Below are 25,245 nucleotides of genomic sequence, written 5' to 3'. Positions count from 1 at the left end.
TTTCCACATTATAATAAATTCATAGGCATGCAGCGTGTAATTCTGTTATTCTTTCTATCATGCACCAGATATCCGCCATTAATAAAAACAACATGACAGTTTGCAATTTTTTTTTCGCTTCTGCATGTGGGCCAGTGCAAACAATGTCTTCTTACTTACGTCAGTTAAACAGCCTCTGTTTGATTTAATTATGTTTAGCTTTCAAAAAAAAATAATTTCCTTGCATGAACTATTTATAGCAGCACAGTGTGGTGGATTAAGATAAGAATTTAAGGGGTTCTGAAAAGGCCACATAAGCATTGGATACATTTACATGCATGAAGCTTGGCAGCAGAGAGACCACAGTTGCAGATAACAGAGAAACCCTGCACTGCTGTTCCTTGCAACCAAATGCTTATAGTAGGCCAGCATATCTCCCAGCCCGAGCAGCCTTTGAATAAAACAAAAACTGAAACAAAAAACAGGCACAAGAAAGGCAGACACACTTTACACAATCAACTCTGGCAGGCAGGCATATACTCTCAACTCTGCCAATCATGAGATCGTCATGACTAGCTGACTAGCTGGAGGGGTGGAAAAAAAGGTAAAACGCGTATCTGGTTTACATCCGTAGCCGGCCCGCATGACTCTATGATCCACTCATATCCTTACAGTTCTCTCCCAGTCTATAGTTGCCCCTCCAGTCCTGAACCTAATTTCATAATGATGTGAAGCAAGCTTACGTAACTGAACTGCTAGCCGCAAACTCTCTGAGCTGCTCAAATATGCCATTTGAAGAGGTTCTGGGAGGAAAGTGAAGCATTATTTCTGAAGTGCTCTCCCTCTCACCAACTTGATGTGCATTTCCCTTTTTGTCCTTTATAAATGTCCCAGAAATAAATTATCCCCATTCATTCTTCATAAAATGGAGCTCATTACAAAAAGTTGGAGACGCTAATATTCAATTATGCAATTTTCATACATTGCAGCATCCCTTTCATACGTTCCCCCGGGAGTGGACACAGCTACACTGAAATACCCAAATAAATGTAATAGCAGCAGGGGCACTGCTAAGAATCTTAGGCATGAAAGATTTCAGATAGTGAAGACAATATGCCTGTATTGAAATACAGTATTAATAGCCTTAACCCCTTTAGACACGGCATTATAAATGAGCTGTTACCAGAATGGCAATGTCTTACTTAAGGCCCTGTGCACTGTCATAGTAGCGTAGTACTATAGTAGTTAACTTTCAATGTCTATTACAGCGTGCCACAGGAGGTACGCCGTGGATTGGAGTTAAATGACCCCCCTGTCAGTGCTGGGGCCCTATTTTTGGTGGAGGAAAACCAACGCTCACCATAGGTTTCGAGGTGCAGGTAGCGGGTACTAGTTCACTTCATGTTGAATTTTATTACACAAACAACGTTTCAGCCAGTGTGGCCTTTCTCAAAAAACTTGGCTGAAACATTGTTTGTGTAAATAAAATTCAGCATGATGGACAGGAGTGTGCGGTATCTTCCCCTCTGAAGTGCTGGGCCACCATCATCCGTAACTTTCCTTAGAACAGAATATAAAAAATGTGAATTGTGCAACCTCCAGTATAGTTGTTTTGACATACCAGTCAGATTGCTTTAATTGATGTTGTCAGCCGTGTCTTTCCATATAAGAGGCTCTGAAAGCATTGACATGTCCAAATAAACACACAATTAAACACAATAAAATGTTTTAATTGCAATAACAACATGTAATAACACAATAACAAAGAGGTGTATAGGAGCAAGGTTTCTCCTGTTGCACTTCTGATTAATCACTATGTCATTATGTTTTGAATTTTGTGGAATCTTTTTACTTGGGATAAAAATATCAATTGCTCAAAATTGCAGCTTAATTTTTTTTGTCATAATTGTCAGGTATGCTACTTTATACGTGAGGTGATATTCCAGGCACCGTTCCAACAGCACATTTTGTTCTGTTCAATCAAAGGTTGTCAAAGTGTGAGTTGTGTGTTAAGGGAATGAGCACTTATCTCCACCAAATATATAACAGATGGGCACAGTTCCCTCAATCAAACTGTCTTCAGGCGATTTCTCATCACATTTTCACATTCCATGCAATGAACGTGTAATCGCTGTATGTTATAGCTGGGCTATATCAAATGATGCCCTCTCTAGCCACAAGGTTTAATGACTGGAAAGTATGCTGCAAATGAGTTATCAGTTCATATCATATCTATCTATCTATCTATCTATCTATCTATCTATCTATCTATCTATCTATCTATCTATCTATCTATCTATCTATCTATCTATCTATCTATCTATCTATCTATCTATCTATCTATCTATCTATCTATCTATCAAAAGGTAATAAACCACTGACCTACCCAATGACTATGTCTTATAGCAGGGTAAAGATAAGCGCTATGATTCTCCAACTGCGGGCCATGAAGGTATTCCAAGTGGGCCTTGAAATAATTTTCTAAAATTAAAATAGTGTGTGTGTGTGTGTGTGTGTGTGTGTGTGTGTGTGTGTGTGTGTGTGTGTGTGTGTGTGTGTGTGTGTGTGTGTGTGTGTGTGTGTGTGTGTGTGTGTGTGTGTGTGTGTGTGTGTGTGTGTGTTGCTGATGACTGTTTACTTACTTTGTATTGTTACACAGTAACTGGGTCAGAGGTGGGCCCCGGACACTTCCCCAAAACTTTCAAGTGGGCCCCAAGTTGGAGAGGGTTGGTAACCCGGGGTTATGGAATGATTTTGAGATAGGGCATCATGCTCTGTTGAACTTCTGTAAATAGAACGGTCCTTTAATGTTTTGTTCATCATTGGTAAATTATTTATTTATTTATTTATTTTTTAAATATATTTTTCGGGGCTTTTATGCCTTTATTTTTGACAGGACACTTGAAGATGGTGACAGGAAGCGAATGGGACAGAGAGACAGGGGAGGACCGGGTAATGACCCTGGCCGGACTCAAACCGGGGTCCCCGTGGGTGGGCGGGCAAGCCCAAATGTGGGGGGCTTAGCGCGCTGCGCCACAGCGCCCCCGGTAAATTATTTATTAAGTCTTTGTAATGTTTTTTGCATCCCTTATTAAGTGTTACCAGAGTTTCTTCTGAAATCAATATGACATACAGTAAGGTTGTACTAATGCCCCTTTAGGAGAGCATGGGCTCAGAATGAAAGGAGTTCAATTGAGAAAGTTGGAGAATGGAATTGTATACCAATTTTTATTGTATTGGTCATGCGTAGAACAATTGATCCTGGTAACCAAATTGAAAATCTTTACCAACACCACTAAATAAATGAAAGCGGTAAAATAGCCCATGCTCCACCATGACTGCATGGTCCATGACTCAACCATGACAGCATGGTATGGTGCTGAAGCACCGGCCATTGGGCGCCTTATGGCTGCCCCAATGCACTGGATAAAGACAGTGTCATTGTGTGCACTGTGTCACAACGACTAAGATGGGACCTGTGCACCTTACTTTATTGTTTGTCACCTCATGTTCTTCACCAGCTACCAAGAAAATCTATAAACTCCTGTGTGTGTGTGTGTGTGTGTGTGTGTGTGTGTGTGTGTGTGTGTGTGTGTGTGTGTGTGTGTGTGTGTGTGTGTGTGTGTGTGTGTGTGTTTATTCTCTGAGAGAGAGAGAGAGAGATTGGGAAGGTTCAGGAAGTGACCTCGGGTCAGAATCGAACTCGGGTCCCTGGTGCAATGGTACGGCATCTCGGTTCAGAGAGACACTGCGCCCCCTGAAAAAGTGATGTTTTAATGCTATCAGAAGGTCTTGCCGACAAGGATATGCAATTAATCTCAGTTCACGCTCCACAACCATGGGACGATCACAAATGACCTGCAAAAAAAAGGCAAAAAAGATGTAGCAAAGTGTACAGTGGTATAAAGCTGGCAACAACGGGTCTAAGTCAGTGAAAGCCTCTCAATGTTAGTGTAACGGATGCTAAGCACAATTCTGCGGTAAAATTATGTAAACCTCCCTCCCAAGGCCTCAAGTGCTGAGCTATCAGCTAATCAAATATAACACAAAATGCATTGTATAATCACAAAGTTTAATTTAAAGCTATATTTAGCTGTTTTTTTTCTGTTTGAATCAATGTAGCGTAACCAAGGTCTTTTTGTGCAGTCCACCAGTTGCTAACCTAAGTTGCTCTTAAGGGGAGCTGTCCACGTGTGTGGTTCTGAATGTTTCCAATATTTACCTGTGGAGTCGCTACATGATGTGGCACGCACAGCTCCAAAGGTCACTCTGAACTTAAGAGTCTGAAGTAACTCTTAAAGGGAGCTGTCCATGACTGTGGTGCTGAAGTCAGCAGCGGATGCCCCAAGGCAGTCGTTCCCAAATGCTTTCTGCCGGGACCCCGTTTTGCACCTAAGAATACCCACATGTCAAACATGATTAAACTCACACAGTATTAGTAGCGTAGCTATCGAACAGGTCCTTTAGCTCAGAGGTATCGTGCTGGACCTTCCATGCCCGAACCGGAGTGTTGACTGGTAGGTGGTGAGTTCAAGCCCCGAGTGCAAAGTGTAACGGATGCCAACTCGCTTGGTGGTAAAATTTTGTAAACCTCCCTCCCAAGGCCTCAAGCTATCAGCCAATCAAATAAAACACAAAATCCATTGTTAAACCAAAGTTTAATTTAAACTTATATTTACCTAGGTTTTTTTTCCAGCTTGAATCAGTGTAGTGTAACCAAGGTCTTGTTGTGCCGTCCACCACCACTCGGGACTCAAACTCACATCTAAGTTGCTAAGTTGCTCTTAAGGGGAGCTGTCCATATGTGTGGTGCTGAATGTTTCCGATTTTACCCGTGGAGTGGCTACCTGATGTGGCACGCACAGCTCCAAAGGTCAATCTGAACTTTAGAGTCTGAAGTAACTCTTTAAGGGAGCTGTCCACGGATATGGTGCTGAAGTAAGCAGCGGATTCCCCAAGGCAGTCAGTCACTCGTTTCCAAACGTTTTCTGCTGGGACCCCCTTTTGCACCTAAGTATATCCCCCCTTCAACTTGGCCTATTTATATAAACTTCAGAAATATTTAGTTGATCGGTTTCATTGTTTTATAACCAGAAGTTTAAGTTCTTGGCTTAAATTATTTTTCCAACTCAGCATTCATGCATTTACATTCCACTAGACAACTCCTGACGTCACTTTCGGTTGGCTCGTGAACTGGGATAGGATATGGTATGTTCCCGGAAGTCCTATATTTGGCGTTCGCCGAGCAGGAGACATGGCTGCTTACATTGTTTTAGGCTAGCTAGCCTTTCGTTGTATATTGAGTTGACTTAGCCTATAATGAATACCTCGAATATTTGTTTAGTTATGATATCGTAAATAATTTAATGACCCTTTACAACCAGTTCCTTATGTCAATGGGATCTTGTACCTCGTCATTTTGCTATTAGCTTGCTAGCTAGCTCCACCAATAGATATCTTAGCTAGGCAAGCTAACAAACGATAGCAGATTCAGGTAACGCTATTTGACAGGGCTGCCGGTGGATTATAGCGCATTATTCTATTGTATTCTCGCTTGTCTGCACATAATTGCAACGTCAGGGGCTTCTATATATAATTTTGAGCCTCAATGCCAGAACAAGGCCCTAGGATGAATGGTTTCTCCCTCGGCGAACTATGCTGGCTGTTCTGCTGCCCGCCCTGTCCAAGTCGCATCGCTGCTAAGTTAGCATTTCTCCCACCAGAGCCAACGTACTCGGTGCATACTGATGCAAATGGGACGACGAGCCTTCATCTGACCGAGCGCGCGGACTGGCAATATTCCCAACGTGAGTTGGATGCAGTCGAGGTGTTCAACACCCGGACGAGTAGAGGAAACCGGGTGGGATGCATGTTTGTCAGATGTGCCCCGAACAGTCGGTATACACTGCTGTTTTCACACGGCAACGCGGTAGACCTGGGCCAAATGTGCAGCTTCTACATCGGCCTGGGCTCGAGAATCAATTGCAACGTCTTCTCGTATGACTACTCTGGCTACGGGGTGAGCACCGGGAAACCATCAGAGAAAAACCTCTATGCCGACATCGAGGCAGCCTGGCAGGTTCTCAGGAACAAGTGAGTATCGCCATGCACTGTCTTGCCATGTACTACATTTGAATCCCCCATCAATGGTGTCTTCCCTGAACCCTGCGACCCCCCAGGCCCTAAACAGAATCCGGGGACGCCATGATGACGCTAGTAAAACGCAAGGATCGATATATTGTAATGCGGCATCAATTTGTTATTTGTCACCTTATTATTCATTGTGAGTTTAAAACCACCTAAGTAATTTCATCCCCATACCATTGGGCCATATTATATGAAATCCTATGCATATTTTCTGTGCTATACGTTTTGACAGTCACTACCTGTAGGCCTGGTAGGCCACAGCTTTGTGCTGGTAATCAGCTTTTTTGGCCAAAGGAGTTCAATTAAGGCTGGTCTTGACTTTTAATTCACCCAGTAATTGTTTTTTAATTGGTGAGCTGCATTTAACAACTGATGCTGAGATCTACAATTACCTATTTCATGATGGTGGATATGATGCAAGCAACAAAGACACTGGTCGACTGACCAGATAAGATTGTTTGTGTAGCATTACCTTCCTATCATATTCTGGTGATGGAAAAAAAAGACTTTATAATATATTTGCTTGGTTTTGGGAAGGGATCCATATTCGGAAACAACAAATGAGTTGGCTACACGTTCGAACTGTGTGTGCCACTATTCACACTTTGTATGCAACATCCATCCTCACCACTTCCTGAAAAGAAGCACACACACGGCCAGTGGGAACAGAGATGGATGAAGTCACAGTGGGAAGACATCCTGCTTGCAGACAGACAGACAATAGAACTGGATTGGAAGCGGTGCCAAGATGGCCAATATTGACCAGGCAGGGCTGGAAGGAAATCTCTTTGCCTTTGTTCATTGTGTGAGACACTCAGCTTCTTGGCCCCTCTCACATCTGCTGTAGTGAGGAAGTAGGAATCGACCTACAACTTCTAATACCGTCCTTATTACAAGTCCACACCTAGACCGGATGGCTGTGTTTTGCCCTTCGATGGCAGTTTCATAGCAAGAGAGGCCAAATTGGTAGTAATATATTGGGTCCAGACACCATCATGCTATTGAGGTGGCTATTACCGCTGACTCGAGTCACAGATGTGGTCATCAAGGATGCATTCACAATGACTCAGTCATTTTCTATCTATTGCTCTGTGGGTCATTAGTAGACCACACTCTTGCATTACCATATGGCGCCTGCCTTACAAGGGGGATTGGGCCAAACCATTATGTGCAATGTTGCCTCTAGTTTCAGTCATTTGAGATTGTACTGTAACAGGGAATTCAATGTTTAGTTTCAGCCGCTGTTGAGTTGTGGTGCAGGTGTTGGCTGAAGTACATCAAAGAAAAATAAACACACTCGCAGCTATTAGCCTCCATGATCTGTTTTATTTTACTGATGACCTGTCCAAGGCCATGTTATAACAGCAGCAACATGATTTAGTGTGTGTTTATTTTCTCTTGATCTGGTCATTGTTCATTTTCCAGTACACACCCAAGTAACTTTTTAGTTGATTTTGGAGAGCACGCAGAACTCATCCCCTAAAGTGTTAGTGGAGGCCACTGTAAGACCCAAGGGTGTGTAGAAGATTCTGCAGGAAAAAGTGGTTCCCACCTTCATTTGCCACTGTTAAGTTTACTTTATGGGTGCAGAATACACATGCTTGAGGGTGTTCTCCCAACTGTGACGCACTAATCGGAAAGAAGAAGAAAAATGGATGTTGTATAATTGTTTGTATTTGTAGTAATTACCAAAAGTATAGTCGATCAATTCAGAGAATCATTCACTTTTCATAACATTACATTTATTTCATCAGTTTGAAAACCAGAGCTCCACACACAACTCCCCCTACCCCCATTCATTGAGTGTCCATCCAAATGTCTCAACATCCAAAAGAACCTTGAACATGAACACATCAGCATGTCGTCGTTGTCACTCAAAGGCAGATGGCTGAATGAAGTGGCCTTGTCGCTTCTTGGAATTTGTCTACATGGAGGTTTGAATGAAATGGTTGGTCAAAATATACAATGAAGCTAAACGCTATGTGGAATGTTGAATTCAAATCTTCACTTTAGAGACAGAACATTGAAGTGGGCGTATACATTAAGTTGCATGCAGTACAAGCAGCGTGCAATACTGTGTTTTCTTTTTGTGAAACTACCATACAAGTCGGTTTTATTGTCAATTTCTTTACATGCACTGGTCATACAAAGAATTTGAAATTACGTTTCTTACTTTCCCATGCAGACATAGACTTCAGATATCGACATAGACAGTATAGACATAGAGAGTACATTTAAAGTGCAAGACTGGACAACAGAAGACAAAAAAAGTGGTATTTGTTGTGCATTTCGAAAAGTCCTATTGTGACAATCTGACATAGTAATGCACTGGGCATAGAGGCTACTTTCAGTACTTACAGTAGGCTATGCTGTGCTTCTTTGTGAACCTACCAGTGAGAGCAAGTACTTTAACACAGTGATCTTGTTCACCGATTAGCCTGCTCTCAGAGGTCAATTTAACACACTACATCAGCCAAGCGGCCGCTGATGGTGAAGGTATACGTTACAGAGACTTGGGCGGCAGCAGGCAGACGTTCACCAAAAGGTCTCACATTGACTAGCGTCCGACCTTGGGCGTAATGTGTCGGGCCTGTAATGCTAATGAACCATAGTACTAAAACAAGTAATTGAAATAATGATGCATTGATTTTAAAGAAAGCAAAGCAAGAGAAAGTGAAACCACAGCTGCACCCTTAAGCCAGGTTCATGAATTAAAAGATATGATTTTGCAGGGCTGCTCGATTATGAGAAAAATCAATATCACAATTATTTCAGTCAGTATTGATATCACAATATTTTTAGACAATATTTCTTTGAAAGACAAATTAATTGTGCTAAACAATTCAGAATATTCCCTCCCTTTAGCAGTTGGAGTGGAGAGCCATAGAGAAACACACAGTGATGTTCTGCATGTCACGTAGCAAATCTGCTTTGTGCTCGCAATGGCTCAAGTGGAGGGGATTGCATTGTGCTTAGCATAACCTACCTTTGGCAGGGCTCCAGACTAACTTTTTGCACTGGTTGCACTGGTGCGCCTAAACATTTTTTTTAGGTGCACCAGCACAAAATTTAGGTGCACCCAAATGTTTTCACCACCCCATACACACACGCACCTCAGCTTTAAAAAATAATAATTACAAATAATAACAATAGCAATAATAATAGCAACAATAATAGAATAATCCGAATTATTAATATTATTATTATTATTATTGTTGTAATATTTTAAAAGACCTGGAGCCTTTCATGTGCTATAGGCTAGTCTCCCAAATGTGCTCCTTATAAAACACATGACAGTAGGCTACCTAACTAACACATCTTGGATACAAGCAGTTTGGCTGGTAGAAAAGACCAAATTAGTAGCCTTTTAGTCAGTATGTGACTAGTAAGATCAACATACCAGCCTTTTCTGCAATAAGGCTACGCACACGGCACAAGCACAGAGTTACAATATGAAGATGGATGGATGGATGGATGGATAGATGGATGGATGGATAGATTTTTTTAACAAACCCTGCTAAAAATGCCATGATTTTTTAAATCATTAGACACAAATAGCCTAGCCTATGTTTACAGTGGAATCTGAGGTGAATTGGGTTTTGTCTATTTCCCCGTTTTTGAGCGCTCTCCCTCTGCATAATGATTGTGGTATCTTAGCAAGTGCTACGAACAGACACGACAGCACTAGTGCGCTCGCTCGCTCACACACACTCTCTCTCTCCCCCTCTCTCTCGTGCTGTCTCGAGGTGCATGCACGATGCCTTGTCAACTGATAGGCAGTATATAGCCAGCCCTAGACGCTATCAAAAAAACTCTCACAGAAGTCCCGACAGACTAGCGCGTCACCTGTTGTTTGGTCAGCTCTGCGCGCGGCTGAAACGGGCAATTATCTGCACCCGTCTGCGTTTTTGTGTGGCACTGTTTAATGTCCGCTCAAGCCATTTAGTTTTCCCCGTGATTGTGACTCTCTCGTGTTTTAAAATATCCTCAAGTCATTTTGCTGTTTTTACCGTGATTGTAACTCTCTCGTCCGTTGCAAAACTCGCCTGGTTGAGAACACAAAACTCGCTGGCACATGTGAACTGGGATAGTTGAGCGAAGTCGAACATTCTATTCTGAAACGTCGGGCTGCCTGTGAACGAGGAAGGGGGAGAAAGCTACCGGTAGTTCAGCGGAGTTGAAGGAATGACCGCATCGACACGTTTTATTGTGTGATGATGGGCCACTACTGTAGAATGACTATTAATTGTATGTCTATTAAAACGTTTGTTTGGTAATTGATTTTGTTCTACTGATGGCTGGTCGCACCGGTGCGCCTAAAAATATTTTTAGGCGCACCATTGAAAAAAATGGGCGCATATGCGACCAAATTGGTCGCACTCTGGAGCCCTGTTTTGGCAGTATAGATAAATGACAAAAATATTGTTTCAAATTGATATTATGAAATTTGATATTGTTTGACAACAATATTGATATCACAATATTAATACGATATATTGCACAGCCCTGTTTTGCTCTTTCGATTTGTGCACAGGCTTGCGTGTTCTTATCTCGTGCCTCTCCAGGACAAAAGCCTAAACTGTTGACTTGGTCTGATGGGTCATTGTCCTTAGAAGGGCAGCCTTAAATGCTCCCATCATCAAATATCAAAGTTCAGGATTTTTAAATGGTAAATGCTACTGGTGGTCGCCATGAATTGCCATCTCTCGATGAATATTGAGTAATGGCTGTGCTTGACATTTTGCTCTGCTTGAAATATTGCAAAGTTAAAATGAATCAAGCTAAAAGACAGAGGGTTGTTTTCGGAATCAATCAGTGCAATTAAATGACGTTCTGAGCAGAACTTGGCACCGGGAAAACCACTCGAGGGTTTTCAGTGAAATGTTTCGCATACCAGTGAAACATTAACGAGGCAAAATTAATGGGCCTTATCATAGAGGCTGTGTTAAACCGTTTCAGGGGAAATACCTTTCAGCAACGCAGACAATGTTGGAACAGCCTTTGCTTGGTGCCTACCTGCTAAGCCTTTCAAAAGAGATGAAGGCTTAAATTCAGAAAGAATTGCTGGTCTGAAAGTCTGCTGTAAACACGTGTCGGTTGGTAGTACGCATCAATGTTTGACACGTGTGGTGTGCAGCAGTTGCTTTCTTGTCACACACACAGCAGTTGGTGAGGTGTTTTGTAGTCTGCGTTGACTGTCGGATGCGAAGATTTGCATTTTCCATCAGACTGTATCGTCTCGACTGTAATGCTTTCATCCGGCAACTTTCTTTCAAGCACCACAGAGGCCAGATGTCCATTGCTAATTCTCTGTAACCAGTGGTTTACTTTCAAGAAGTCATTGAATGGCCGTGCTGTTCACTGCGCCCTTTTATGTGTACAGTTATGCATTGTGATGAGTCATGTTTGTATTTGTAAATTCGAGCATGCATGATGTGCATTCCTGTATTTAAAGTCACTGGCCTGCATTACAGACTTTTGTCACTGCACTAAATTGGGGACACAGACTCACAGCTTGTCCACTGCAATGCTTTTATGGGTCATATTTTTTGACTCACAATACTATTACTATTACTGTAGTGCGGCGCCTTTACATCCTGGCGTCACTATTAGAGATGCACCGGATCCAAGATCCGGTTCCGGATCCGGCAGGATAATAGGTTTTTTCACAGGATCCGGTTCCAGGATCCAGGATCCAGGATCCGGTAGCCGAGGCTTTTCAGTCTAGTTAGTAGCCAACTTGACAAAAATGGCCCACGTGTGCGAGTAGGCTATGTGTTTCAACCCTTTTGTAGGATCCGGTATCCGGTTCCGGATCCGGCAGGATATTAAGCAGTGGATCCGGTATCCGGCAGGATCCTAAAAATCAGGATCCGGTGCATCTCTAGTCACTATATTACTCTCTATTCCGATTTCACTAAAACTGTAGCTCGCTGTGTTTGCTTTTCATTCGTCTGTACAATTGCATGTCCGCGCTCAGTCCACAGGGCAGCATTATAAAGCCCATACCGAGTGACCTCCTGTCATGCGTAGTATTTCCAGTATGTCCTTTGGCCATCCTTTATCCGTTTAACTGTCTCCAATGGCAAACAGTAGCTCAAGTAGAACAATGAATTACTCTCTTCCGTTCACACACACACACACACACACACACACACACTGTCCACCTGTTCCTCCCGTTTTATTCCCGCTCCTTGAAACTGCCTCCTCTCCTCTTAAACAGGCTCATTTGAGAGCGTCTGCTATTCAACCCCTAATTGAAGGCCTCTTGTTTGCCTTCCTCCTCAGGCCTCTCCTGAGCTGCCCACCCATCCAATTACGGCCATCGCTGGTTGTCATAGACACCCACAGCCACACACCACACGCAACAACCGCCATCTTTCTCTCTCTTTCTCTCCCCTTTCTCTCCCCTTTCTCTCCTGCTGTTTCTGTGCCAGACGATTTCTGCCTCTGCTACAAATTTATGATTTTTCACTGGGTTGTTTGTGCCTTAATGATTTGATCTTTGACAAGGGCTGTGAGCTTCGTGCCGCGGTAGTGACATTCAGATGCTTAAGAGCAGGGAGTTGGGAAGACCTTTTTTGCACTTAGGCAGTTAGGCGATGAATCACAATCAGGTTCTCCATTAGGCTCATAATCAGATCGCACTAAATAGCCTTGTAGGGCGAGGCGTAATGAAGTCCAGCTTTAAACAATTTATTACCCATCATGCCCCACGGGAGGGGGGTGGGGGTGGGTGGGATCAGCGGCGCAACACCACCTCCTCCGCAGCATTAAAATTGGATTTCATCAAAATTCAGGGACCGGTCTCATCTCTGGTCTCCCCCTTCCAGTCCTCTCCTCTCCTTTCCTCTCCTCCGCCCCTCTCCTCTCCTCCGCCCCTCTCCACTCCTCTGCCCCTCTCCACTCCTTTGCTCTCTCCTCTGTGCCCCTTCTGATAACAGGGTGTCGGGTAGCCTTACACCTACAATGAATGTGAGAAGGCTATTTTGGTCGGCACCGGAAAATATATTTGTGAAAAACATGCCCTTTTTTAAATTCATATTTATTTATTTATGTATTTGTTATTGAATGCATTGCAAATGCAGTGTAATGTATGCATTGGCTGTGACTTGTTGACTGGAGATTTTCAAAGAGGCTTTTGAATCTCACCCCAGCCCAGCCCGGCCCGGCGCATCCGACTCATCTGGCTGGGGCTGTGATCTGTGCTAGGCAGTGCTGGCCTGTGGGAGTCCCAGTGCAGTCAAGAGGAATGGGGGCCTAATAAGTGGGGCGGGTCTCAGGTGCAGCTGAGTGTTTGTTGGCGCCTGGTGGAGGCTGTGCTGTGCTGTGCTGTGCAGGGCTCTGTTGGGCACAGGCTAGCCTGGAGCTACTGCAGTGCACGCTACTGCATTCAATACAGCAGTGAGTCTCAAATTGTAGGCCGGAGCTCAGTGTATGGCCTTGAAAGTATTCCAAGCAAGTGGGCCTTGAATTTGTTTTTTTGTTTTTTTCAATCAAAGTAATATTTGTGTGTGTGTGTTGCTGTTGAGTATTTGAGTTGTATTGTCTACTGGGTCAGAGGTGGGCCCAAAACTGTTGTGAACTGGGGCCCCACACTGGAATGGGTTGGGAACCCTACAGCTCTTGCCTCTCTCTTGTCTCTGCTTCACTCTGCTGTGCAGGGCTGTGTTTGGCACAGGCTAGCCTGGAGCTACTGCACACTACTGCATGCTCTACAGCTCTGCTTCTCTCTTCTCTCCGCTTCACTCGGCTTGGTTTCGCTTCGCCACTCATCAGCTGGAAGAGGTGCTGGCAGGGAGCTGTGCCTCTAAAGACATGCTGAGCAGGACAGAATAGCAAGCAGCACAATAATGAATTGACAGCTTTGAAATTATGAGCAAGGTGCACCTGTTATTGGTGACTCACCAAAGTAAGAGAAAAATAAAATCCTGTTCCCTACCACACAATTGCTTTTACCTAAGTGTTGGGGTGAACAAGGACAACAGAGAAAAATTATCTTTTCAATTCAATTACCCGCTTTCTTTTTCTGGGCGTAAGGTTCTCAGATGTCGGGACTCTGCCAGGTAACAGCCAATTTTAGGCCAATTTCCAACCGCTGCGGAGTCCATTTGAAAGACCTGGCCATCATCACGCTCCAGTGTGCAGTGGCGAAAGAGAAAGGTGTTGATAGGACTGCCTGACTCGCCCAACTTGCCCACACAGGGGTGGTGGTGGTGGGGGGGTGTTGTTATGTCAGCTCGACTCAAGTCTTGTTCTGCAGAAAAAAGAAACGTGAAAAAAAATCTTTGTAGCCCTTTGTCTCCAGTTCAGGCCACTGACCACTGACCAAAGCGGGGGTGGCTCAGCCTGTCAAGTGTCACCCGGGTAGCAAGTACTTTGATAGCGAGGAGATGGGAGAATACAAGACAGGAGAACAGAACAGAACAGAATTGGAGAGGAAAGAATAGAGGCTTACATGACAGGTGGGGTCTGGGTAGGTGGAGGTCTAAGGGGGGCAGGTGATCCTTAATCTCTGAGCAGAGCTGCTGGTAATTAGGGTAGTGAAGTCTACCATTCTCCACATCTCCTCTCCTCGCCTCTCCTCTGGCCCTCCCCTAACCTCTCTTCTCCTCTCCGAACCTCTCTTCTCCTCCCCTCTCCTCTAATCTCATCTCCCCTTTTCTCCACTTCTCCTCTCCTCTCCTCTCCACCACATGGTGATGCTCCTCCATGATCTACCCAGTCCCTCTGGTCTTCATAAAGGGCCAGTGAAGATAGAGAGAAAATAATGTCCAGGTATTCCCTTGTTCACAAAGGATGAAAGAGTATGTGTAAAGCTCTGGTAAGCTTTTATGGTGAGTTCATTGCTATGTATTGACTGACTGGTACGGTATTTTAAAATCAGTTGTGCAGGCAATTGTACTCCAGTAGATGACAGCTCCCTGTATATACTCAACATGTATGTGTAGTGTACTACATAGTTGTACTACTATTGTGATACAATACATGTTAAAAATTGACACACAAAATCACAAATGATATGCTGATGAAAATAAAGCTCTACAATCAGTGGAATATGGTCGTTGAGAGTGGTTTCACATCTTAAATCTTCTCCACCTTGCAAGGGTTGTGTACATCTGCACGTTGCCACAAAAACACATAATTTACCTACCAAACTACAAGCTGTCAAGATGTACCGTCTGTTTACGCTGAATCATTTGCGGTGAGATTAGCAGTGCAAGAAAGGTGAACTTCAAACTGATGAACTTGTCCTCAGAGAGTTCATGTGCAGCACGTTAAGATAATTCACATCATGCTTTTATGACACTGTCACCTGTCAAACGTGAATTAGGCAGAAGAGGTCATCAGCTGCCACTTGCACTGTGTGCATTGGAAGTAGTTTGTTTATGGCCGTCTGCCGAAGGTGCGACCACAGTAAATTATCCAGTCCACAGGGTATGGGGAGGTATGTGAATGTGCCTGCACGTGCGCACTGCTAGTATGCACTATGTGTGCGGGTATGCATGTTCGGGAGTCTGTGTGTGTAAGCTACCATTTGCACACAACTATGTTTTTGTGTGCGCGTGCGAACGCATCTGTGCTCATGACCGTGTCTAAGAACTGGTATATTGGGTATGAGTGTATGTTTGTGGTTAAGGGGGGCAGCCTGTCAGTGCAATCTCTCTTTGCTAAGGTATTTCTGTCATAGGAGTGTTAACAAGGGCATGTTCTACACGGCTCAACCTCCTGCTGATGTGCTTTCTCTCGCCATGCGGTCCTGACAGGCTGCGAACGGCCTGGCTGCCAGTGGTCGAGAGCCTGAGAGAGGAATATGCCAGAGCCAGGGCTGTCCGTGTCTCCACTGATCATATGGACCCTGCAAATTTGTCAGACAGACCCAATTTACTGCTCTGGATTACATTTTTTTTCTACTGCTTTAAATTGTATAAAAAGTTGCTCAAAGCACAGACCCTCTCTGCTGCACGGTTTTCATTAGCTCCTGTAGTTTTTTTTTTATTGAGTCGTAAAAAGGAGTGCCAGTGCCTTCGTTCATTCGAGAAGAAGGGAATGAGTCCAGTTTCCATTTTTTGCAAGCCTCTCTGAAAAGCCTGGAAGTTGGATTTCTGCTTAAGAAGTTTGTTAGTAAGCTGTGACTAACATTCTTGCTTATCCCACCGCGCTGGTCAGGCGGCGATAACTCCCTCCAATAACGGCTCCCTAAAGTAAGTGTGTGTGTGTGTGTGTGTGTGTGTGTGTGTAGACCCAGCTCTTGAGACTTAATTAGCATGCTTGGTTTTTACCCTTTTGGCAGCAGTGTGTACACTGAACCATATCGTTAGCGGATTCATTTATGGCTGTAATTAAAGGCATGAAAGGGTGCAGTGCAGCAGCAGGGTTGTGGGTGGCTTTCACCATGTGTGTGTGCGTCTCTCTCTCTCTCTTTCCTGACGATCCCTGGTCGCCCGCTTGACTTGTCGTGTGAAAAGGGTATGTGGGGCATGTGCGGCTATTTGATAGCATTATCTCAGATTTTCCACCATTTTCCCTCCGCGTTAAGCGGTCAACCTCTTTGTTATTGTTTCATGGGGGGAGGCTGATTAGCCTCTGCGTGCGTGTGTGTGTGTGTTCCACTTGATGCCCTGGCCTGGACAGCTCCATATGATGGTCTGTTGGATCCAGCCACCAATGTTGTTTATTATTTGTAGGATCACCAACCATTCCATGTAGCAGAGATTTAAAGCTCGTTTGAAAGGGCTCTGGTCGGCATGAGAAGCGTCTTTTTAAACACGCATTTTCAGCTGGTTTTCACAATCAGCAAGTCTGCACGCACCACCTTGTAGAACAGTATTGAAAGCAGCACAAGGGTTGTTGATGCCTTAAATTTTTAATCGTCAATGATCAAAGGTGAACTTGTGTGCTCCGGCCAGTGGTGAGGTGAGTGTGGCCAGGGCTGCTGAGAGCTTTGACCAGGCCTGGCAGAAAATCATCTGTAAGGCCCCCCCCTCTCCATGCAATGTAATGAGGACCCAATTCATCTGGACCCCCTCTCTCCATTGGCCTGGAACAGCTGATCTGTTTGTTGCACCCACGCGTCAGTTTCCCTTTGTGTGAGTGAGCGTGGACTATGGGGGGGGGCATGCAGGGCATTTGCTCCTGGGCCCAGGGCCCTCCTGCATTGTTAGTGGGGGCCCTATTGTGTGATCATGGCAAGCTGAGGGGCCCCATCAGTGTTTTGCCCTGTGTGCAATTGTTCCGCCACTGTGCAGGGCTATACTCCAGTTCGGTCTGCCAGCGGGCGTGTCACCGGGGCTAATGCATGCAGGGATGAAGGATGACCATCCCCGCGGCTCCCTGACTCCGCTGTTTGTTCTGTCTCCGCTTGGTGTTTTCTTGTGCTGACTCGAGGGTGCATGTTTTGGGAAAGAGTATAGTGTTCCACATCATCCCTGCATGAGTTTGGCCTGTTTTCCCATACTCTCTGCATCACTGACCACACACGCACGTACACACATATGCACGTACACACACGCACGTACACACACACACGTACACACACACACACACACAAACACACACACTAGAAAACATCTTCTTCGATTCCACGCCTTTTCAGAGTCTAGGAGCAGACAGAAAGAGGATAGCTGTACAACGTTAGTGCGGCTTAAGGGAAAATCAATTTCAAGTCAGCACAGGCCCGATTAGTTGTTAATCTCTGGTAATTTCAGGACTGCAGCAGCGGTAGTATAGAGTTTGATTTCCCGTCTCGTGAGCTACAGGAGTACCACCACCACCACCACCACCATCATCACCTTTTCTGTAATGAGTAATTCACTTGACTATTTGCCATTTGAAATGCTAGAGTAGAATGTCATAGGTGCTTTGCAGAGAAGACGAGCAAGCACCGCTTGCGTGAGCAGAGAGCGCAAATGAAATTGTGAAGAGAATGTCATGTTGAATTTCCTCTCTCTCTCTCTCTCTCTCTCTCTCTCTCTCTCTCTCTCTCTCTCTCTCTCTGCTCTGCCACCCCCACCGCTTACCGTACCTCGCCCCCGGACTGCGAGGAAGAGCACGAGTACGAGATGTGAATCTCTAAGTCCAGAGAGCCACTCCACTCGCTCGCTAGGCTGAAAGTAGCCCCATTTCCTTTCTCCTTGTGTAGTCTGGTCTGGTCGCTTAAAAAATGAGGACAGTCAGCGACGTCAAACGCGTTCAGCTGCTCCTGTGTGTGCATTTCATTTGCGTGTGCAAATTCCATCTCATTATTAACACTAGTGGCGATCTCACGGGGATGAAAAAGAAAGTAAGGCAGAGTAAGTAAATGTTTAAATTTTCTGGAAAGACTGTGCCTGGGTTTTTCGGCGAAGGCACAGATGAGACCTAGAGTTCTGAAAAAGAAGACTATGCAATGGGTGTTTTTTTTCCCCCTTCTCTTCACAGGGAAAGTTTGTGCTTGTTTGTCTTGGCCAAATACTGTTTTCCATATACAGTGGAGAGGATGTATAAAGGATGTGCGATTATTCAAAGATCTAGAACACTGTGGCCTGAGGGTTCTCATCGCTGCGAGCTTGGCCTGGTCTTCGAGCCATCTCGAGGAGTCAGTTGAAGAAAGTTCCATTGTGCTAACTCTTTTGGATTATTAATTTTCATTATTGTTATCTTAGTGCGTGTAATTACATTATTACATTTGTGCACTCCAAAGAACGGGCTGCGGTGCGCCGCTCACTTCCCAGTGCACGTGGGCGGCCCTTCTCCACTCCACTTTGCAACCACTCTGCTGTCATCTCACTGTACTGTCTAGCCATCATAATGAATTGTGCATCGTACACGGGGAAGTCGACAGAGAGGTACTAAGTGGTCAGTTGTCCCGGGCCAGGGAGAGAGGGGGCCCTGAATTGGGTTCTCATTACATTGCTTGTATTGTTCAGGGACCCCTCTGAGATGGCTTTTTCCAGGGCTCAGCCAAAGGTGTCTGCGGCCCTTATTGCACAGTACCATGAACTACTTCTACCTTGCACATCTCTACACTGCAGTTTGAGAGGAACAGAGGGCAGAGTGCAACTTGCTTCCTACTGTTTACTGTGTACCTGCTCGGCACCCGCTCATGGCTGCCGTCTTGCTGTGGAGCAGTGGTTCTCAACCTTTTTGGACAAGCACCCCTTTGACCTCATCATAAGCCTGCCAACACCCCCCTTCGTTTTAAAGAGTAACATACACCATTGAGCCCCATTTGCAACAGAATCCAACCCCTCTCAACTGTCTTCCTCTCAACGCCCCCCAAAGGCTCCTTAAGACCTGCTGGGGGCGCTGTAGAGCCCTCTTGAGAAACCCTCTGTAGCATGTTCGTATAGCCTGCCGCAGTGCTGTGCCATGGCGCGCAACACGGCCGCTGACGGCTTTGTCCGGGTCCAGGACCCCACCACCCCCCATCCACTGCGTACAATTTAATGGTGAACCGACCCTACCCCCCTCCCTCGGCCCGGGACAACTGACCCCTTTGTGTGTCCCCCCCATGACTGCTGCCCTGCTGTACTGAGCCGAGCGAGCCCTGGGTTTGTTCCATAGCAGCCCCATCCACTTTTATTTGGACAGGCCATTTTTCATTGGCCCTCTCCTCAGCGCACGGAAACATGGCATCTGCTCAGCCCCAGCCCAGCCCTGTGTGCTTTCAGTAGCTTTCCGTTCGAGCTCTGCCCTTTATTTGGGCAAGCAGCTTCATCTAAACATCCCAAAGTTTGTCTTTCCCTCCAACGCTACATAATGATTCTGCTGAACTCTCTCTCGCTCTTTCTCTCTCTCTCTCTCTCTCTCTCTCTCTTTCTCTTTCTCTCTCTTTCTCTTCCTCTCTCTCTCTCACACACTCTCAGTCATGCTCTAACGATCAATTCCTTATTAGAAAGAAAATGTGAAAATAGATTTGTTTTGCTGACCTGAAAAAAGGGTAGCATATTTTTTTCGTCAGCTGGCCAGCCAGTACCCCCTCCGCCCCTCATCCATCATCAGGTTTACTCCCCAGCATCTCTCTGCCCTCTCTGATCTTCATCTCCCCGCTCTTCTCTTCTCTTCTCTTCTCTTCTCTTCTCTTCTCTTCTCTTCTCTTCTCTTCTCTTCTCTTCTCTTCTCTTCTCTTCTCTTCTCTTCTCTTCTCTATGCTTCTCTTCTCTATGCTTCTCTTCTCTATGCTTCTCTTCTCTATGCTTCTCTTCTCTGCTTCTCTTCTCTTCTCTGCTTCTCTTCTCTTCTCTTCTCTTCTCTGCTTCTCTTCTCTTCTCTGCTTCTCTTCTCTTCTCTGCTTCTCTTCTCTTCTCTTCTCTTCTCTTCTCTTCTCTTCTCTTCTCTTCTCTTCTCTTCTCTTCTCTTCTCTTCTCTTCTGAAAGTATTGTGTTTGTCCTTAAAACACATCCCTCTCCTTAATGCTCACCCTCACAGCCCCCCGCCAAGCTACAACAGACCTCATCAATTTAATCAAAGACATCCCTCCTTGGCACCTCAACAGACTTTGAGAGCTTTGTCTGATTGCGTGGCTTGTGGCACAGCCAAATTCGCTTGAATGAATGTGGTTTTGGCCCAGCCTTGCAGTGTTTTTTTTAAACAGCTCTGTGGTGGGTTCATGAGGCTTTACTTGGTAAACGAAATCAGCCCTTTTATTGCTGTTTCACTCTTGAGGTAAATTATGCTCATTGCTGCACAGGCTTCCAGTGGAGCTCACGGTGCACTGAGCGCAGCAGTTACCGATGTACTTTTTTGTTTGTTTTTGTTTTTTAATTCTGTTTCGCGACCCGTGAATGCTACTCTCCCCAGCAAATAAGCCCATTATAGAGGGGAGATTAGTTCAGGTTTGTTGTGATCCAAAAAATCTAGCCTCTGTTTTCTCTCTCAGTTTTTGTAAGTAGCGCGACTGCAGAATGTCATTTGGGTCAGGTTGCATATATCAGGTTTGGTTTCTAATAATGGCGAGCTTCCACACTCGCTGCCTTTTGTTTGTAATTGACCTGACAAGTCAGTCGCGGAAAGCATTTTCATTTGCCTGCCTAAGTGATAAAAAATTAAAAGAAGCGTGCTTCCACTCAACAGTGGTTGGCTGTGCATTTCTTGCAGTCTCTCTCTCTCTCTCTCTCTCTCTCTCTCTCTCTCTCTCTCTCTCTCTCTCTCTCTCTGAGGCAAAGTGTTTTCATTGGTTATAGCGCAGCTCCAATTCAAGGTCACGACACAATGAAAGGGTTTATTGAAAGCGAATAACAAACAAGGGACGCATTTAATTGTCATCTTATTACAAGAATGAGCCGACTTGCTCTGTAATGAAGGCGCTCTAATAATGCTAAGGGATTATCATTGTTATGTTATTGGTTAGTTTATCTGAAATCAGATCGGTTATCTAACGATCATTATGGAATGCAGCGATAAAATAAGCTGTATGTTGGTTGCATGCCTTATCTACTTGTAGCTAGTACTTAGGATTTTTTTAATGCAAGAATGATATCATATCAAATATTCCATATCCATATCCAGTGCTACGGACTGCAGAATTTTTTCACAGTATTGAGAACAGATTCAGTACAGAGCACCTTCTAGACCCGTCCATCAGCAAGTCTTGTTGAGGGGAAAGAAGATACTAAAGGTGTTGACACGGGCAGTTTATTTACACTGCCTGGCTTCAGGGGACTTCCTTTTCCCGGAGTTACTTAAAGTCATGATGCTGCTATCCCATATCCCTTCTCTGTCTCACTGTTGTTGTGGAGTGGACCAGTCTTCACCATGCTCCCCTAGGGGATGGCACAATCCCTCTTGCCATGCAGTGCCCGCTCTTGTGCTCCCACTGCACCCTGTGGCCATGTCGCACTGCTCTGACTGCCAGCCTCCAAAAGGGTCAGGTATCAAACGTGGCACCGTTTAGCCCGCAATGCCATGCATACCAGAGCACACACTGCCAAGTGTGATCAAGTTGCAGCTTCCAGAGAGTCCCTGCTCTCGCTGCCTCTTTATCCTGCTCTCTTCCTCCCTCACCCGCTTGCTTGCTTCCCCGCCTGCCTCACGCTCCCTCGCTTGTGTGCCCGCCAGGAGGGCAGGATGGGCGGAGAAAGGAGAGGATATTGTGCTGCTCGTACGAGAGTGTGTGTGCCCCTCAGCGCCGGGCAGGCCTGAGTGAGATTTATTGAGATGCAACACAAAAAGCTCCAGCCCCATTCTGCGCGTTCGTTCGCTCTCTCCCTTACTCGGTCGGACTGCATAAAGGCTTGACAGCTGTCAAAGGCGGGTGCACCGAGCACATCTTAAAAATGTCCAATAAAAGCAGCCACTGCTGACAGTTACCTGCTCCGGGACATACACAAAACCTGCCATGCTCTTGCTCTTTCTTTCTTTCTTTCTTTCCTTCTTTCTTTCTGTCTTTCTCTCTTTCTCTCTCTCACTCACTCGCTCACTCACTCACTCACTCACTCACTCACTCACTCACTCACTCACTCACTCACTCACTCACTCACTCACTCACTCGCTCACTCAATCTCCCCTTCTCTCTCTTTTTCCCTCTCTGTGTGTTTTAACAGTTACCGGTCCTCTCTGTTTTGACAGTTCACTTGGTGTTTTATTGACTCATGCCATGCAGCCCTGGGGTCAGACAGAGGCGTGTAATGTTGGCCCATGTTGGGTCATTCTGTCTGGCTCACTCAGGTTTCTCACTCGCAGTTTTTAAAAGGTGGTTAATTTCAGCTGACCTCCATTTTAATGTTTTTTTCCAGGCTTAATGTGCTGATTTGAACTCTTGTCCAGCCAATGATTTATTTTTGTGCTTTTTTAAACTTAAAACAGCTGAGTCGAGTTGTCTCACACCTTTCTCTCCTCCTCTCTCCCCCTTCTTTCTCTTTCCTCTATACATCTACCCCTCTCCCCCTCTCTTCTCTTTCCCCTTTCTTCTTTGCTCCTTCTCCTCCCTCTCCTCCTTCTCCTCTACCTGCACCTCAGGTACGGCGTGACTCCAGAGAACATCATCCTGTACGGCCAGAGCATCGGCACGGTGCCCACGGTGGATCTGGCGGCGCGTTACGAGTGTGCTGCCGTCATCCTGCACTCGCCACTCATGTCCGGCCTCCGCGTCGCCTTCCCCGACACCCGCAAGACCTACTGCTTTGATGCTTTCCCCAGGTGAGCACGGGCCTCTCGCTCTCTCTCTCGCTCTCTCTCTTGCTCTCTCTCTTGCTCTCTCTCTTGCTCTCTCTCTTGCTCTCTCTCTTGCTCTCTCTCTCTCTCGCTCTCTCTCTTGCTCTCTCTCTCTCTCGCTCTCTCTCTCTCTCTCTTGCTCTCTCTCTTGCTCTCTCTCTTGCTCTCTCTCTCTCTCTCTCTCTTGCTCTCTCTCTCTCTCTCTCTCTCTGCAACTGTGTATGACGCACTGCAACTAAGCTGTGTGAGGGTCAACACCTAGTGCTTTGATGCCTTCTCTAGGTGAGAGGTGTAGGTGTGTGTTTGGGGTCGGGCGTCTGTCATATGTGGTGTCAGAGGCCTCTCGCGCTCTCTCTCCCTCTTTTTCTCTATCTCGCGTTCACCTCTGCAACTCTCTGTCAGTGGTGCAATTGCTCGTTGAGCTGTGTGTGGGTCAAGACCTAGTGCTTTGATGTCCTCCTCAGGTAAGTGGTGTTTGGGATAACCTGCGGTTTCCCCATGTGAGTGGGGTGGGTCTCTGGTTTCCCCCCAGGAGAGCGCTGTGTAGGATGGCCTGTGGTTTCTCAGAGGTACCGTACCCTGCCCTCTGAGCATGGATCTCTCTCTCTCTCTTGTGCTCTCTCTCTCTCTCTCTCGCTCTCTCTCTCTCTCTCTCGCTCTCTCTCTCGCTCTCTCTCTCTCGCTCTCTCTCTCGCTCTCTCTCTCTCGCTCTCTCTCTCTCTCGCTCTCTCTCTCTCTCTCTCTCTCTCTCTCTCTCTCTCTTGCGCTCCCTCTCTCTGTCTCTCTTTCTCTCTTTCTCTCTCTCTCTGTCTCTCTCTCTCTTGCGTTCTCTCTCTCTCTCTCTCTCTCTCTAAGGTTCTTTGAACTGTGTGAGAGGGCTCGAGATCCAGGGCTTTGATGCTCTCCACTGGTGTGTGATGTGTGTTTATGTCGGGGATGTCCTGCGGTTTTAATGCCATCCAGTACCAAGCATGGTAGGTTATGATGATAACAGGTGGAATTGTCTTTATTACAGAGTCAGACCTACTGTACATTGCCTCCTCCAAACTTGCCAAGTGCAGTTGTACCCCAAGGAGTAGGGGCGGAAAGGCAAATTTAGAAGTACCTTTCACCTAGTTACAGGTTGATGAACTGCTGAAATGGTTTTGGAAACATTATTTTAAGGAAGGGAAAAAACCCTCTTGACGTTGCTTTAAGAGGCTCTCTCCCTCTCAGCTGTGCAAGAAGACTTTGAGCTCAGAGGAGGCAGGGCACAGCTGCTGGTGCAAGGGCCCCACCTCAGCAGAAATGCACACTGACTGCATGCTCAGTTATTTTTTTCATCTCTCTCTTGCTCTCTCTCTTACGCTCTCTCTTGCTCTCTCTCTCTCTCTCTCTCTCTCTCTTGCTCTCTCTCTCTCTCTCTCTCTCTCTCTCTGGCAGGTTCTGTCCACCCTTTTCCTGCCACATGGCTAGCCTAATTTATACCTCATGTTCTCAGTAAGATGTACCATCCACCGTATTAGATTTGCACACGTAACATACGCCCATATGTATGCCAGAGCTGCAACGGTTAATTGATTAAGACTATTAGGGGACAATTATTCAATTGATGCAACAGGTTTTTTATGAAACTTGTTCACTGGGTTGAGGAACTCTCCAGGAAGAAACAGCCTCCTTCTTAAATGTCAATGTCTCCTGGTATTTTCTCCTCACTCTGTCTGGTTAACTGGATCTATCTAGGGTCTGGACAGAAACAAAACGCACATACTTCTATGGTTTGGCCTTCGGAAACACTTCTTCACATTTTTCTACCATTGTCCTGCACGACAACTTTCCAAAAACACTGACTCACACAGTCAATGAGATCTTTATTTGTGCGTGGAGGAGACAAATGTTCACACTTCCATTATGTTTACATGTCTGTTATCAGGTTCTCAGTGTCTTTCTTTCTTTCTTTCTTTCTTTCTTTCTTTCTTTCTTTCTTTCTTTCTTTCTTTCTTTCTT

The 25,245-nt window shown here is 45.4% G+C and overlaps 1 protein-coding gene across 1 annotated transcript in view; it reads left to right on the top strand.

Moving 5' to 3' along the window:
* The first annotated feature begins 5,226 nt into the window (after window positions 1-5,226).
* Window positions 5,227-25,245, top strand: part of abhd17c (abhydrolase domain containing 17C, depalmitoylase) — a 34,526-nt gene continuing 14,507 nt past the window's right edge. Inside the window, exons 1-2 of the mRNA XM_063187846.1 lie at window positions 5,227-6,072; window positions 23,065-23,244. Of these exons, the coding sequence (XP_063043916.1) occupies window positions 5,588-6,072; window positions 23,065-23,244 (665 nt within the window). The 5' untranslated portion in view covers window positions 5,227-5,587. The remainder of the gene's footprint in view (window positions 6,073-23,064; window positions 23,245-25,245) is intronic.

The sequence above is a fragment of the Engraulis encrasicolus genome, chromosome 22, assembly GCF_034702125.1.
Source record: "Engraulis encrasicolus isolate BLACKSEA-1 chromosome 22, IST_EnEncr_1.0, whole genome shotgun sequence".
NCBI lineage: Eukaryota > Metazoa > Chordata > Actinopteri > Clupeiformes > Engraulidae > Engraulis > Engraulis encrasicolus.
Note: the sequence above shows the minus strand (reverse complement) of the source record. Positions and strands in the feature narration are given on the sequence as shown.